This window comes from Podarcis melisellensis (assembly GCF_964234715.1).
Source record: "Podarcis melisellensis genome assembly, chromosome: 2".
Lineage (NCBI taxonomy): Eukaryota > Metazoa > Chordata > Lepidosauria > Squamata > Lacertidae > Podarcis > Podarcis melisellensis.
Genome location: NC_138529.1, coordinates 84,183,830 through 84,197,835, shown reverse-complemented (window position 1 = coordinate 84,197,835; position 14,006 = coordinate 84,183,830). Strand labels below are relative to the sequence as shown.

General features: G+C 45.3%; 1 protein-coding gene across 4 annotated transcripts in view; it reads right to left on the bottom strand.

The window, feature by feature from the left end:
* PLXNA1 (plexin A1) overlaps positions 1 to 14,006 on the bottom strand; it is a 311,748-nt gene that overhangs the window by 68,028 nt on the left and 229,714 nt on the right. For all 4 annotated transcript variants that reach the window (XM_081900456.1, XM_081900454.1, XM_081900457.1 and 1 more), the window contains exons 11-12: positions 3,815 to 3,911; positions 2,601 to 2,791 (exon numbers count right to left, since the gene is read on the bottom strand). In XM_081900456.1, coding sequence (XP_081756582.1) covers positions 2,601 to 2,791; positions 3,815 to 3,911 — 288 coding nt within the window. The remainder of the gene's footprint in view (positions 1 to 2,600; positions 2,792 to 3,814; positions 3,912 to 14,006) is intronic.

The following is a 14,006-nucleotide window of genomic DNA, read 5'->3' as shown; positions in this document are numbered from 1 at the left end:
GTCAGAATTGGTTCTTGAGAGCTTCATACCTTGCAATCAGGAGTCAGTGTGAATATCTTAAATCAAGATTTAGGATTCTAGTATCATACACTTGTCTAAAAGGAGCTGGTGACCCGGGAAGAGATGCAGTTCTTCACACAGTGAATACTTAAACTACGGAATGTATTCCCACAGGAAGTAGTAATGGCCACCAACTTGGATGGCTTTAAAAGAGGTTCAGACACATTCATGGAGGACAAGGCTATCAATTGCTACTAGTCACAATGGCTATATTCCCCTCTCTGTTTAGCTTCTCAATGTGAAGCTTGGAGGGTAGAAACAAAGGAGGGACTTTCTGGAGGCAGCCCTTGACTAAGGAATACTCTCCCTAGGGTAGCTTGCCGGGCACCGACATTGCTGCCTTTTTAGCACCAGGCTAAGACTTTTCTATTCTCCCAGGTCTTTTAAGATCAGACTTTAAGTCCTGAGGCATATGGTGGCTTTAGCGCATGCATCTGATGGCTGTTTTAGTTCTGTGCTGTCTGTGGCATTTTATTGTGCTGGTTTTGTACTTTGCTTTTATGTCTCTTAATCTTACTGTGGGTTTTATTGTAGTGTGGTTTTATTGTTGTGTTTTCAATCTCTGCTTGCCACCTGGAGAATTTAGTTTATGAGTCATCTCATAAACACAACCCACAATCAAATAAATGCCTATTTACAACTCACCACCTTGCTGTAGTACTGTCAAAATGATATCCCTTGCTCTACCTTTTCCCTCCACCTCCCTTTTCTTTGTGTTCCTTCTTATTTATTTTTTTAAGTTTGGAAGCCTGATGGAAGGCTCCCCATCTCTCTCTCTCTCTTCTTCCCTCTCTCTTTAATTGATGAGAGCTGCTTTGGAAGAGACAATTTGTCTGAAAAGCGGTATAAAAATATAATAAAATAAATAGTATCCGGCCACTGTATTTGAAACATCCTGAGCACCCTAAAGCACTGTATAAATGCTAAATACTATTCCATTAGAAATCTGTAATATAACTTACGTGATTTGAGATGGTAAGACTCCCCTGTCATTCCCCCACCTCCCATCTCCAGTGTTAGTCATTACTTCTTTTTATAGAAGATGCAGACACTAATTAGGCAGGCTCTCTCCCATCAGATTTTGTGGTGGGCTGGGGGCTTCCAAAGAGTGAAGGCCTTGGCAAACACAGCGCAGGGCCCCACCATGCCAATCAGCAATAAGAAGCAACTAGCTTTGGGGAGTGCAAGAGGCACTACTCTAATTTCCAGCCTTCAACAGATAAGACACTGAAACCCAAATAGATGAGATACTGTGCTAAGACTCTGGTAATTAACACCACCAAGGCCTGCCTGGCTTGCAGTATATGGGTAAATAGAACATATCAAATAGAATTACCTGCCAATCCCTGCTAATGCACTTGGAGCCTGGCCCAACCGACATGTTAACATTAATATACACAATCTTATTAAATGAAGGTCATAGCAGCTGTCAAGAGAAGAGGGATGATAAACAACCAGTCTTAAGGAAGTGAAAAGATGGGTGGCTAAAAACTGTGAACACAACCGGGTGGGGGGTGAGGAATCCACGACACACCAAACCTCATCTTCTTCCAGAATCCTATTTGCTAGGAATCCTGTGTAACAGGCCAGAATGGGAATCAAACATTCACTGTCAACACAGGAGAGAAAGAAAGAGGTATGCAAGCCAAAAAAATATACTCCTACTACTCTGCCTGTTGTAGTAAGTCGACAGAAAGTCATTCTAAGCGAAATTTCAGTAAGTATCATCAGTCCTGGAAACAAAGCCCTCTCCTAATGCGGTGACTCTGACTCCAACCCCTCTTTGAAATGCCTGTCTTCACCAGCACTGGCCAATGAACTTGCACAGGTCACAAGTGTCACCTGATATTATTCATCTCCATCCTATTTATGTCTTATTTAAAAGCGTACACTTTGCCTGATTTTCACAACATATATAACAATACCCATTAAGAGCAAAACGTTGACATCGAAAACCTAAGCCACAGTAACAGATTCCAAAACGACCATGCTTCTATAGATCAAGAATGGCGAAACAGTGACCACTGACCATGATGAGAGTTGTAATTCTAGCAATGCCTGGAGGGCCATGGTTTCCCCATCCCTGCTATAGATGGAGGAGAACAAGGAGAATCTGGAAGTGGGGGAAATGTCAATTGGGGTTAGGAACAGAAGACAGGATAGCTCCATCCAACTCTGACCACTGAACCATTTCCCACTGATTCTCCATTACAATCACCGCTGCATTGCCCCATCAGCGGCATATCACAGGAGACACTAATTCTGCTCGCTAATGTTCATTGAGCACTCACTGGTTGGTGGGAAGAAGGCTTCACACCAGTTATTGGTGTCTGAACAAAGAAAGTGTCAGGAGAATACTACATCTTGTATCATATGCTACAAGAACACTGCATACGCTGGTAGCTAGGCCGGCCATGCCTTAAAATACTTCAGAACTGCCCACCACCACGTACCCTCCACCATAGGCGATTTCCCATTCAGCACTGAGGATAGGGGAGAAGAAGAAAAACCTCCCCCCTGCTTACCCTTCACAAGCATACCTTAATGATTTTGGGGTCCGCACAGCGGCTATTGCCATTGCTGGCATGCATCCAGCTGCTCTCAGAGGCTGGGCAATGTTGGCGCAGGGAACATCGCTTTTCTGACACACACCAGCCACACTCGAAGCGTGGATCTGCCTTGAGGCACAGCCCACAGCTTTCGCGCAGAGCTGAGCACTTGTATAGGTGAGCTGCAAGAAGAAAACACAAATCCCTGCTTACATTCAAAAAGAAGTTGGGGAGTGGGGTGGGGACAGAACTGCTACACAGATTCCCCCTCTGATGGGTAATTGTTGACAATGCCCACTAAAGGACCTCAGGGTCTACCACCTTCCATATGCTTTGTCGTATCAGGCCAGTTTTGACAGTATTCACTGCCTATATAGTTTTCAGCTTTCACTACTGAATACAGACAGCAAAGGATTTGTTTATGATGCAAATGCCTATCCACTAATGAAGGGATAACCCAGTGGTGCCCTCCACATGCTGCTGGACTACAACTCTCATCATCCCCAGGCTATGGCTATGGTGGCCAGGGATGCTGGGAATTGCAATCCACCAACATATGAAAGGCACAACATTGCCTTTCCCTGTGCTAGGATCTCAGCTGAAAGCCACAATCAGGGTCACAAATTACAAGTGGTTTGAACTGGCATAGTTGTCACGGCTTCCCCAAATAACTCTGAGGTTTACGATTTTGTAAGAATGTTGTGAATTTATTTGGTGTGTGTGTGTGTGTGTGAAATAATCTTTGCCCATTACAGAACTAACCTAACTATCATGTCCTAAGTTCCTTGCAGCGGGAGCCAGGATCGTAAAGCAGCCTTCAAGGTGATTTCATTTTATGTCTAGGAAGTGAACGTGCATTTAAGTCTCAAACGAGTTATTGAATGGCTGGGCATGTTTACAAGGACAGCACACTACCGAGAAAATGTTTCGGAGCAAGTACACCGCGTTTGGAGGGTCAAGGCGCTTTGATGGGCAGGAGAGAAACCAGTAATCCCCAGACCACCACTTCTAACTTTGCTCTGTGTTAGAAAGCTTGTTTGCTCAGGCTAGCATAATATTTGATTCGACACCTGTAGGGGTGCACTGGTGTCAGTCTGGCCCTGAGGTGGATGGCTCAGAAGTGGAATGCAGAAGCAGTTCATTGCAGGGAACTCCTGCTGTATCTTGCTAAGGGTGCTCCACCCCACCCGACTTCATCAGCTTACCCTGGATGTTCTGGGGATTGTCAATGATGAAGTTCCCATTCCATACCACGGAAAGGTTCACCGGGAGGTCACTGATGCCATTCCCTTCATAGGAATACTGCCAGAGGAAACACAAGAGAAAAGAGTCCATTAGGCACCCTCAGACAGAAAGAAACAGATATACATCAGGAATCAGACCACAGACCACAGGGGAGCTTTGCATTCTTCTGGCTCGTTCTAAGTGTACCCATCTGGATCTGTGGTTGCCAGGGATGACGACACGTCCCAAGCAAGACACTCTAGTCAAATACAAAGTCTCCAATATCCAAGGGCCTCCCCCTCTCCAAAAGCAGCACTTACGGTATTTTTTGCTCTATAAGACTCACTTTTTCTCTCCTAAAAATTAAGGGGAAATGTGTGTGCGTCTTATGGAGTGAATGCAGGCTGCGCAGCTATCCCAGAAGCCAGAACAGCAAGAGGGATTGCTGCTTTCACTGCGCAGCGATCCCTCTTGCTGTTCTGGCTTCTGAGATTCAGAATTTTTTTTTTCCTCCTCCAAAAACTAGGTGCGTCTTATGGTCTGGTGCGTCCTATAGAGCGAAAAATACGGTACATTTCCAGCTCCCAGCTGCTTCCTAGAATTCTGCCAGACGGAAGGCCTTTTCTGAGGAAAAGGAATTGGAGTCTGGAATCCAATGCACCTCAAGAGCCTCCCCCTGCAAATCTTCTTACTTGCACAGACAATATTGCAAGAGTTTGGATATGCTTTCGTATAGCTCTTCTGCCTCTCCTACAGCTAGCAGAAACAGAATCACTGGTGGGAAATAAGCAAATCTATTTGAAGTTACGTCATGTGCATAATTTATTTGCATTACAGACTCCAGCTTCTCTTGGCACAGGAATTAGGTTACCTGGGTGAAGAATTTGTACTTAAAAAAAAAAAAAACACTGCTGGCATACACTCACTGTGGGCTAAGTGGCTTTCAGAACCCCTCCAATAGTGTACAGCCCTTGTACAATATTGTCACTATGGTGATATATAATAAAAACTAAACATGCTAATCATTTGATTCTGATTAACATTCAGTGTTCATGTTGAACCTGCTCCTCCAATGAAAGGAGGAGGATTTTCTGGTGAACTGTACAAACTGAGTGACAGTGATATCTCAAACTAAGCAGCAGCTGGAGTCATCACTCTCTGCTCTCCAGAGCTGGCAATATTAGATTCTGCCTTTCCTAGGGTATAGGGAAATAAAGCTCCCACACAGAAAACGAAAAAGCAAGAGCCTAAGGCGGACAATAGCTCTGTGAGGGCAGAGTTGTAGAGGCAGACAAATTTGGGGTTATATCTTCATCAAGCAGCCCCACGAGCCCTTGTCCCTCCCACCCAGTGAAAAGATACACCCAATCTCTAGCCCAAGCCAAACTTCTGGCAGCCCCATCAATATTCCCTCCACAGTGCCTGCGCGCATGTGGAGGCTTAATCGATACAGAGACAGGAAGGCAGTCGGAACCTTCCCTGACAGCTAATGACCTCCTTCGGCGAGAGATTCTCCGCTTCTCTCCGGAGAAAATGACAGGCGTGTCAGGAGAGATTAAATGAAAGATTCATGGCTTGCTGGAGTTTGTTAGGGAGCTATGGACACTGGAGAATCAGCTCTCCCTGTGCCTTGGATCCTTTCCCCCCCCCACTCCACCCCACCCACCTACCCTCAGCCCATGGCACTGAGTCTGCCTTGATGAGGACACAGAGAAGTGAAAGATGAAGGCAGTGTGTATGGTCCCCTCCCCTCCCCGCATATCCGTGCCCCCAAGCAACCTTTCTCCACATCCTCCTGCCACTCAAAGAAGGTAGAAGCTGCCACGCCTCAGCTTCCTTCAAAGCCTATTTTGTGCTTAATTCAGTGATAAGCGCAAAGAAACAGAAGGGACTCTGGTTTTGCATTTTTGGTTGAATGCTTTACAGTGTAAAGCGCTCAGGTGGAAGTACAGAACTAGCGTAAGAAACCCACCAGAGAAAGGCCGAGCTCCTGAGAAAAGACCAGGGTGTTTCTCATAGGACAACCAATCACAAAATAATCCCATTACAAACAGTAGGGCATAACTACTTTACAGATTATTTGTTTACATCACGCTCCTTCAATTTCACAGAGTGCAACATAGGCAATACTGTATATAGTAAGACATTCACTGTATATAAGTATGGTCTAATCAGTAAAATTTAGCTGCCCTAAGGTGTTGAACATGACAGTCTATCCTGCACAATAATTTTGAAGGAGAAAATAAGTGTATCAGCCAAAGTTCCCATTCAGGAACTAATTTCTTTAATATGCTTTTATACCATCCTTCAATAAAAACTCCCAAGGCAGATGATGGTGATCTATATGTATTTGTCATTTCCCTAAGTTTTGACTTACAAAAACATTTCAATACAACTATAAAAACAAAATTCAACCTAGAATGCTCACAATAATATGCATAAAAGAGCACTTTACATTTTTAAAAGGTAATTATTATTTTTCAATTTTTAAAAAATGTAACTTTAGCATTAAAAAAAAAGGACAGATGACATGACTGAGCAAAACTTCTGCTCACACAAGGGAGTGCCTTCTTCAAAATGATGCTTTTGCACAAGCCATCAATGTTATTCCAAGATCTATGCAAAAGTCCACTGTTCATTTAATGTTCTAAACAAACTGAGCCCTTCCTTCCCCAGCACCTTGAATTGTGTGCATGTACATCCAGAGAGAGACGCGGGTGGCACTGTGGGTAAAACCTCAGTGCCTAGGACTTGCCGATCATATGGTTGGTGGTTCGAATCCCCACGGCGGGGTGAGCTCCCGTCGTTCAGTCCCAGCTCCTGTCCACCTAGCACTTCGAAAGCACTCTTAAGTGCAAGTAGATAAATAGGTACCGCTTTATAGTGGGAAGGTAAACGGCATTTCCGTGTGCTGCGCTGGTGCTGGCTCGCCAGAGCAGCTTCATCACGCTGGCCACGTGACCCGGAAGTGTCTCTGGACAGCGCTGGCCCCCAGCCTCTTAAGTGAGATGGGCACACAACCCTAGAGTCGGACATGACTGGCCCATACGGGCAGGGGTACCTTTACCTTTACATCCAGAGAGGTGGTTTTCAAAGCATCAAACTGCACTTCAGACGAGTTTGCTCTGGATCGTGGAAGGATTCAAATGTACTAGGTTGCATCCAGCTAAGCTTTAGTAAGATTGACCCATAGAAATTTGTAGACCTAAGCTAGTCATGTTTGTTCATTTTAAGGGTTAGATCTGAGTATGCCTAACGTTGGATACAACCCAGCATTACCTGTGTTTTATCTCCTGGAGACAGTTACTTCATGAGCACCATGACTGGCTATAACCATGATATACTATGACTTAGTATATCAAACAAAAAGTTCACTGCCAGGTCCAGCAATTTAATTTACATCATTGACTGTGAATGTTCAGTACATAGGTGAAATGATAACTGAAGGAAACCAGCCGTTAAAACTGGGGAAGCACCTCTAGAAGAAAATTACATGTTTGTGTATGTACACATATACGTTTAGGAGACTCTCCAGGAGTTTGAAATATGATTTATTTCAGGACTGACATGTTTGGGAAGAAAGCTTTGCTCAGGGGCACAGTTTTATAAGCAATTTTCACCAAATGCATGAGGACTCTTACTACTGCAAAACACTGCTAAAAATGTGCCCCCAAGGATGGATTTGTTCCAAAACACATTGGGCCTGGAATGAACATTATTTCAAACACCTGGATTCCCTCCTTTCTTATTTTCCATCTTAAAAACAGCAACTGATGCACACAAATGCTTTAGAATTTCACACAGCCAATCTTGTGGGGGGGGATGCAACAACCAATTGGAAAACACTTCCATTCAGATAGCCACACCCCCTCGCTGATTTATCCATTATTGCAATTGCAATGCCACCCGATCCAAGAACACTGGAAACAAGGGGGGGGAATTCTGGCCCAGTGGACTTGAATTCGCAGCTGGGCAAATGAGGAAGGCAGGAGGCGAAATGTTCCGTTCTAAAAAAGTAATCTGTTAGTCACTGTTTATATTTACATCTGTACCTAGATAAACATATACCCAGTGCATTCCAAGCAACTTCACACAAATTCCAGAATTTTTTTTTATACAAATGGGCTGGGCAGCGCCGAAACAACCAGAAGTTCAGATAAATGGGGGTACAGGTACTGTAAGCTCACATGAATAAGGCCTTTACGCAGTACAGGAGTTAAATATGGATCACTAGAAGATAACTGACATTCAGATAATATGGATGAGGGAAGAGTTTCTGTGTACCTTTTCCCCTCCCATTCCTTTGTAGCTGTGTCCCACTAAGACTGGCTGAAGAGACCCACTGCAGAAATAACCCAAGAAGTCAGGGAGATTTACATTAAGGAGAAGCACCCATCATTCGGTAAGTGGGAAGTGTGGGGGGAGGGGCGCAGAGAAGGATTTAGCTGTGACGAGCAGCGTGGCAGAGTAAGTGAAATTGGCATTTTCAATTTGTACTCTGACATGTCTCATTTGGGGCACTGGCATCTCAGGAAGGCATACAGCCTGCAGCTGTCCGAAACACTTATTTGCATTTCTCTGCCCTGGCTCCTTTTGGAAATGAGTTACTTCTGATTTGGGTGTGGAGTAGGGGGAAGCAGGGAGAGATTATTTAACCCTCCAGGTGCCTGCACTGACAAAAGAAACTCACATGTAGGAGAGAGGTGCATTTCTGCTTCAGGAAATGCAGGCCTGCCTTCCTTAGTAAGCAAGATTTGTGGGAGATTGGAAACAACATGGTGCACAGGTTTTGACTGAGTCAAAATGAAACTTCACACTATGAGCCAATAATTTATCAAGACAAAAGTCTCCCACAACCACTGTGCGCAATGCTGATTCCCACATAAATGATCCCAAAGATTGTTAGGTAACTATATACCCCACTTTTCCTCATATAGTTCAAGAAGCTTGCAAAAACAAAAAACTATATTAAAAGCAACATAAATGAATAAAACAACTTTGTTCTATCTTTAACAATATTAATATTTTATCTGCTCTGCTGCTGCTTCACGTTAATGTTTAATTGCTGTGACTGTTTTATTGTATTTTGATTCATCATCATCATCATCATCATCATCATCATCACTATTTGCCCTCTGAAATAAGCAGCACTACACTTTTCTTTCCCAGCCATCATTATCTGGCAGGAGAGTGGGTTGTAGGAGAGAGTTGAACCCACTACAATCTTCAAAATCTAGATCTCACTCTCACTGTTCTGCTAAATAATAATAAGTTTTATTTATATCCCGCCCTCCCCAGCCGAAGCCGGGCTCAGGGCGGCTAACAACATTAAAACAGTACAGACTGTGGAACATCAGAACCGAGATAGCACAATATTGCTACAACTAATTCAAGAGTCCCACTTATCTGGGCTCTGGAAACATTTCCTGATAGCGTTCTACTTCTGCCTTGTAAACAACACCATTAAAGCAAGCCATTGCAGGGGTAGAAAGAGGAAGCTCAGTTACATCCTGTAGAATGTACTGGAGAAGAATCCCAAGATAGCTTATGCACAGAAAACTAGAGCTAGGGTGGAATCCTGACCTCTCATTTTCTGTGTGCAGTGTGGAAGGGGAGTCAGTAATATGAGCCTTTACCTGCTGTCTCGATATACCATAGGTTCTACCCTGTCATCTGCTGTTTTGGAGAACTAAGCCCTAATCATTGCAAAGAAGACGAGTGGCTTGCTTAAAACACACCCACCATGTTTGTGCACATTAAAGAACATGCTAAAAGAGATTAACTTGTCTCTTTCAATTCTTCCATGGACAGAAAGAAGGACAGAGGGGCACATCTGGGGGGCGGGAAAGAACTAGGAATCTGTCTGCCTTCAGAGTTGCCAGTCTCTCCATGACTCAACCGGAGGAAGAACAAGCCAGATTTTGGTTCTTGCCAACAACAGCCTGAACTATTCCTGGATTTCCTAACACTGTGTATAGGAAGGGAGCCCGACATGCATCCCAAGAGCCAGAGGGGAAGCCAGGGAAGGTGGGTGTTTTGGAGGAGACAGAGCAGAAAGCAGCCAACAAGCTCGAGCTTTGGCCAGGAGTCTGACACCACATGCTCGAGTTACACAGACAAAGCCAAACACTTACTCGTGCTTCTACTTTGTTTTTATTTTCTATGCCATTTGATATTTTTAACCCTCTTAAAGGCACATACAGAAAATCTCACCCTTTATTCAAAGTATATGCAAAGTACCGTATTTTTCGCACCATAGGACGCACTTTTTCCCTCCTAAAAAGCAAGGGAAAATGTGTGTGCGTCCTATGGAGCGAATGCAGGGGGGGAGGCAGGCGGGAAAAGCCCCCAAGAGCCGCACACAAGCTCCGTGCGCTCTTGCGGGCTTTTCCACAGGAGGGAGAAGGGACTGACTGGCCGCATCAGTCCCTTCCCCCACCTCCCAGAAATGCCAGGAGAAGCCGCGCAGCCCCTTTAAAGAGCTCACGGCTTCTGCGGGCTTTTGCGAGAGGTGAGGAAATCCCCCCACCTCCCAGGAAAGCCAGGAGAAGCCGTGCAGCCCTTTTAAAGTGCGCACGGCTTCTCCCGGTTTTGCGGGAGGTGGGGGAATTCCCCCACCTCCCAGAAAAGCCAGGAAAGCCCTGCGCAGCATCTCCCGGCAAGGAGAGGCTGCGCGGGGCTAAAGGGGAAGGCAAAACAGCGAGCGGGATCCATCCCGCTCGCTGCCTTGCCTTCTTCCATAGCTGCGCGCAACCCCTCCGCAAGGAGAGGCTGCGCGGGGCTAAAGGGGAAGGCAAAACAGCGAGCGGGATCCATCCCGCTCGCTGCCTTGCCTTCTTCCATAGCTGCGCGCAACCCCTCCGCAAGGAGACGCTGCGCGGGGCTAAAGGGGAAGGCAAAACAGCGAGCGGGATCCATCCCGCTCGCTGCCTTGCCTTCTTCCATAGCTGCGCGCAACCCCTCCGCAAGGAGACGCTGCGCGGGGCTAAAGGGGAAGGCAAAACAGCGAGCGGGATCCATCCCGCTCGCTGCCTTGCCTTCTTCCATAGCTGCGCGCAACCCCTCCGCAAGGAGAGGCTGCGCGGGGCTAAAGGGGAAGGCAAAACAGCGAGCGGGATCCATCCCGCTCGCTGCCTTGCCTTCTTCCATAGCTGCGCGCAACCCCTCCGCAAGGAGACGCTGCGCGGGGCTAAAGGGGAAGGCAAAACAGCGAGCGGGATCCATCCCGCTCGCTGCCTTGCCTTCTTCCATAGCTGCGCGCAACCCCTCCGCAAGGAGACGCTGCGCGGGGCTAAAGGGGAAGGCAAAACAGCGAGCGGGATCCATCCCGCTCGCTGCCTTGCCTTCTTCCATAGCTGCGCGCAACCCCTCCGCAAGGAGACGCTGCGCGGGGCTAAAGGGGAAGGCAAAACAGCGAGCGGGATCCATCCCGCTCGCTGCCTTGCCTTCTTCCATAGCTGCGCGCAACCCCTCCGCAAGGAGACACTGCGCGGGGCTAAAGGGGAAGCCAAAACTTGGCTTGCTCCATAGCTGTGCGCAACCCCTCCGGCAGGGAGAGGTTGTGCACACCCTGTACGCTGCTCTTTGGGGCTGGGGGGGGGAAAGATTTTTTTCTTGATTTCCCCCCCTAAAAACTGGGTGCGCCCTATGGTCCGGTGCGCCCTATGGTGCGAAAAATACGGTATATACCCCATAGTATTGTGGCCATAATTGTTGACGCAGATAAGAATCTTCATGCTGATATGTATTGAGACTGAAAGTTATGTGTGTGTTTGTGTCACTTGTTCCCTTTACTTAACAACCCAGATTGTAAATGTTCTACAATATACAGTGGTACCTCGGGTTAAGTACTTAATTCGTTCTGGAGGCTTGTTCTTAACCTGAAACTGTTGTTAACCTGAAGCAGCACTTTAGCTAATGGGGTGTCCTGCTGCTGCCACGCCCCCGGAGCACAATTTCTGTTCTCATCCTGAAGCAAAGTTCTTAATCCGAGGTACTATTTCTGTGTTAGCGGAGTCTGTAACCTGAAGCATATGTAACCCGAGGTACCACTGTATAACAAGGGTCTGGTGCATTTATTTGCAAGTTACTCTCACCAACATCAAAGCAGCTTATTTCCAAATAAACATACAATGAGGTAAGGCTGGCTATAAAAATAGTAATAATGCCTGCTGATTTGTTGTCTTAGTAGTAGCATGATGCCATCTGCATGTTTATAAATACACATTTCTAAAGATATTTTATTGGTTGAGTTAATAGTTATGACAAAGTGCTACCTGGATTGGCCTTTCAAATTTCTGCCGTGCTACACTATACATAGACAAAATAACATCTCTGGAATAGCAGGACATAACAGGAGTAGAAGCCATTGAGGTGTTCAATGACAATTCTCATTAGCCCCAACAATTAAGGCCAGTGGTTAGGGACGATGGGAATTGTAGTTCACAAACAACTGGAGGGTACCATGTTGGCTACCCAATTTTCTTGACTTTGGGGGACAGTCACCCCAATACATATACGACCATCCCCACAAACAAATCTAGTTTCTAATGGAAACGGCTGTCAATAAATCACCATTAACTAATGAGAATGAATATCTACACATCTGAGTGAAAATGACTAATGCTGGTTTTTCTCAAGTTAACAGTACTACTTGTTACTTCAGACCTAATAGTTGAACTGTTGGTACATATACACTATCAAGCTTCCCCGCTTGGCGGTCCAACCCAAGTGTCAGTCTTCTGCCCTGTTTCTTCTTGAAGAATTTACTAAGGAGATTATCAAAATCAGGATCTAAAGGGAATCAACTGGAAGATATGAATAATCCAAACACTCATAAATTGCATCTGGTGGCAAGTGCCTTAAGGGGGCAGGGTGGGGGTAGAGAGGTATTGTATTCATAGATGAGTGCATCTCTGGAAAGCACCAAGAAGAAGAGCATTTAACCACGCTAGCCTGAGTTTGACGCTCTGTGCCATTCTCCTACAACAAAAGCTCCTGCACTTGTCTTGCTGATTTGCCAGTCGTGATTGCTACAGATCCCTGACCTCAAGACTTGGCCGTACTCCAATTATTTTAATTTAAGCTGTATTTATTTGTTGTTGACAGATACCCAGATGGATCCTGTGCATGCCTTGAAAGCTCAAAAAGGATTTGTTTTTACTTTCCGTAATACATATATTTAGATTACAACACTCTGCAATTACGCACCACAGAAATTTACACAGTAACTAATCAACACTCCCACCTGCCCTCTCGCAGCCTTCATTGGAGAATGTGAGAAGCAAATCTATTTTATAATCCTCATTTTACACACGAGGGAGTTGCAACAACAATAACAATATACGCAAAGTGAGCGGTACGCAAAGTGAGAGGCCTTTGTCACAACGAACACTGAGATGTGCATGGATTTCTGCTCTGTGTGCTCACAACAGGCCATTTTGCCTCAACTGAAAGAATCAGCTGTAAAAGCAGGACAAGCCACCTTCAGTGCAATTATTTTATATAAAATGGGTTTCCAAGAAGCGGCTTGAAGAAGGCTGGGTAATCATATAGTAGTGGCTTCTCTTATTTTCATCTGCTAAAATTAATTAAACGGGGGGGGGGGTATATCAAATAACTTTCTTGGCATTGTTTTTCTCTTCATTAAATTGCTGAAATGGCCAAAAGTGTGCAATTTGGGGCAGGACCAAATTTAGGGCACGTAAAGTGTATCTTTTGCATGCAAATGAGAGAAGATTCAGTCCCTTGGCATCTCTGATTTACTAGCAGATTACGTGGAAGATCCCAGCTTGAGGCTTTGGAGAGCTGCTGCTAGTAAGAGTAGATCAAAGTGGACTAAATGGATTAAATGGTCCTATATTAACTGGAGATGCCAAAAACTAAACGTGGGTCCTTCTGTGTACAAAACAGCTGCTCTACCACTGAACTCTGGTCCCGCTGATCTTCATTCAAGATTTTATGGTGGTTTACAAACTTTAAAAGCAACCTCCAGAAAGCTGGCAACATATTAATACAATACAGTAAGATTAAAATTAATCAATGGCCATATTTGGACATTCAGATCCTGGTTTAGCAAGTGAGGATATGCATGAGTTCCATGAACCTGAACGCACTCCGTATGGACCCTGCATTGGTTGTCCTTTCACCCATGTGCGGAAACAAGCCAGGAAG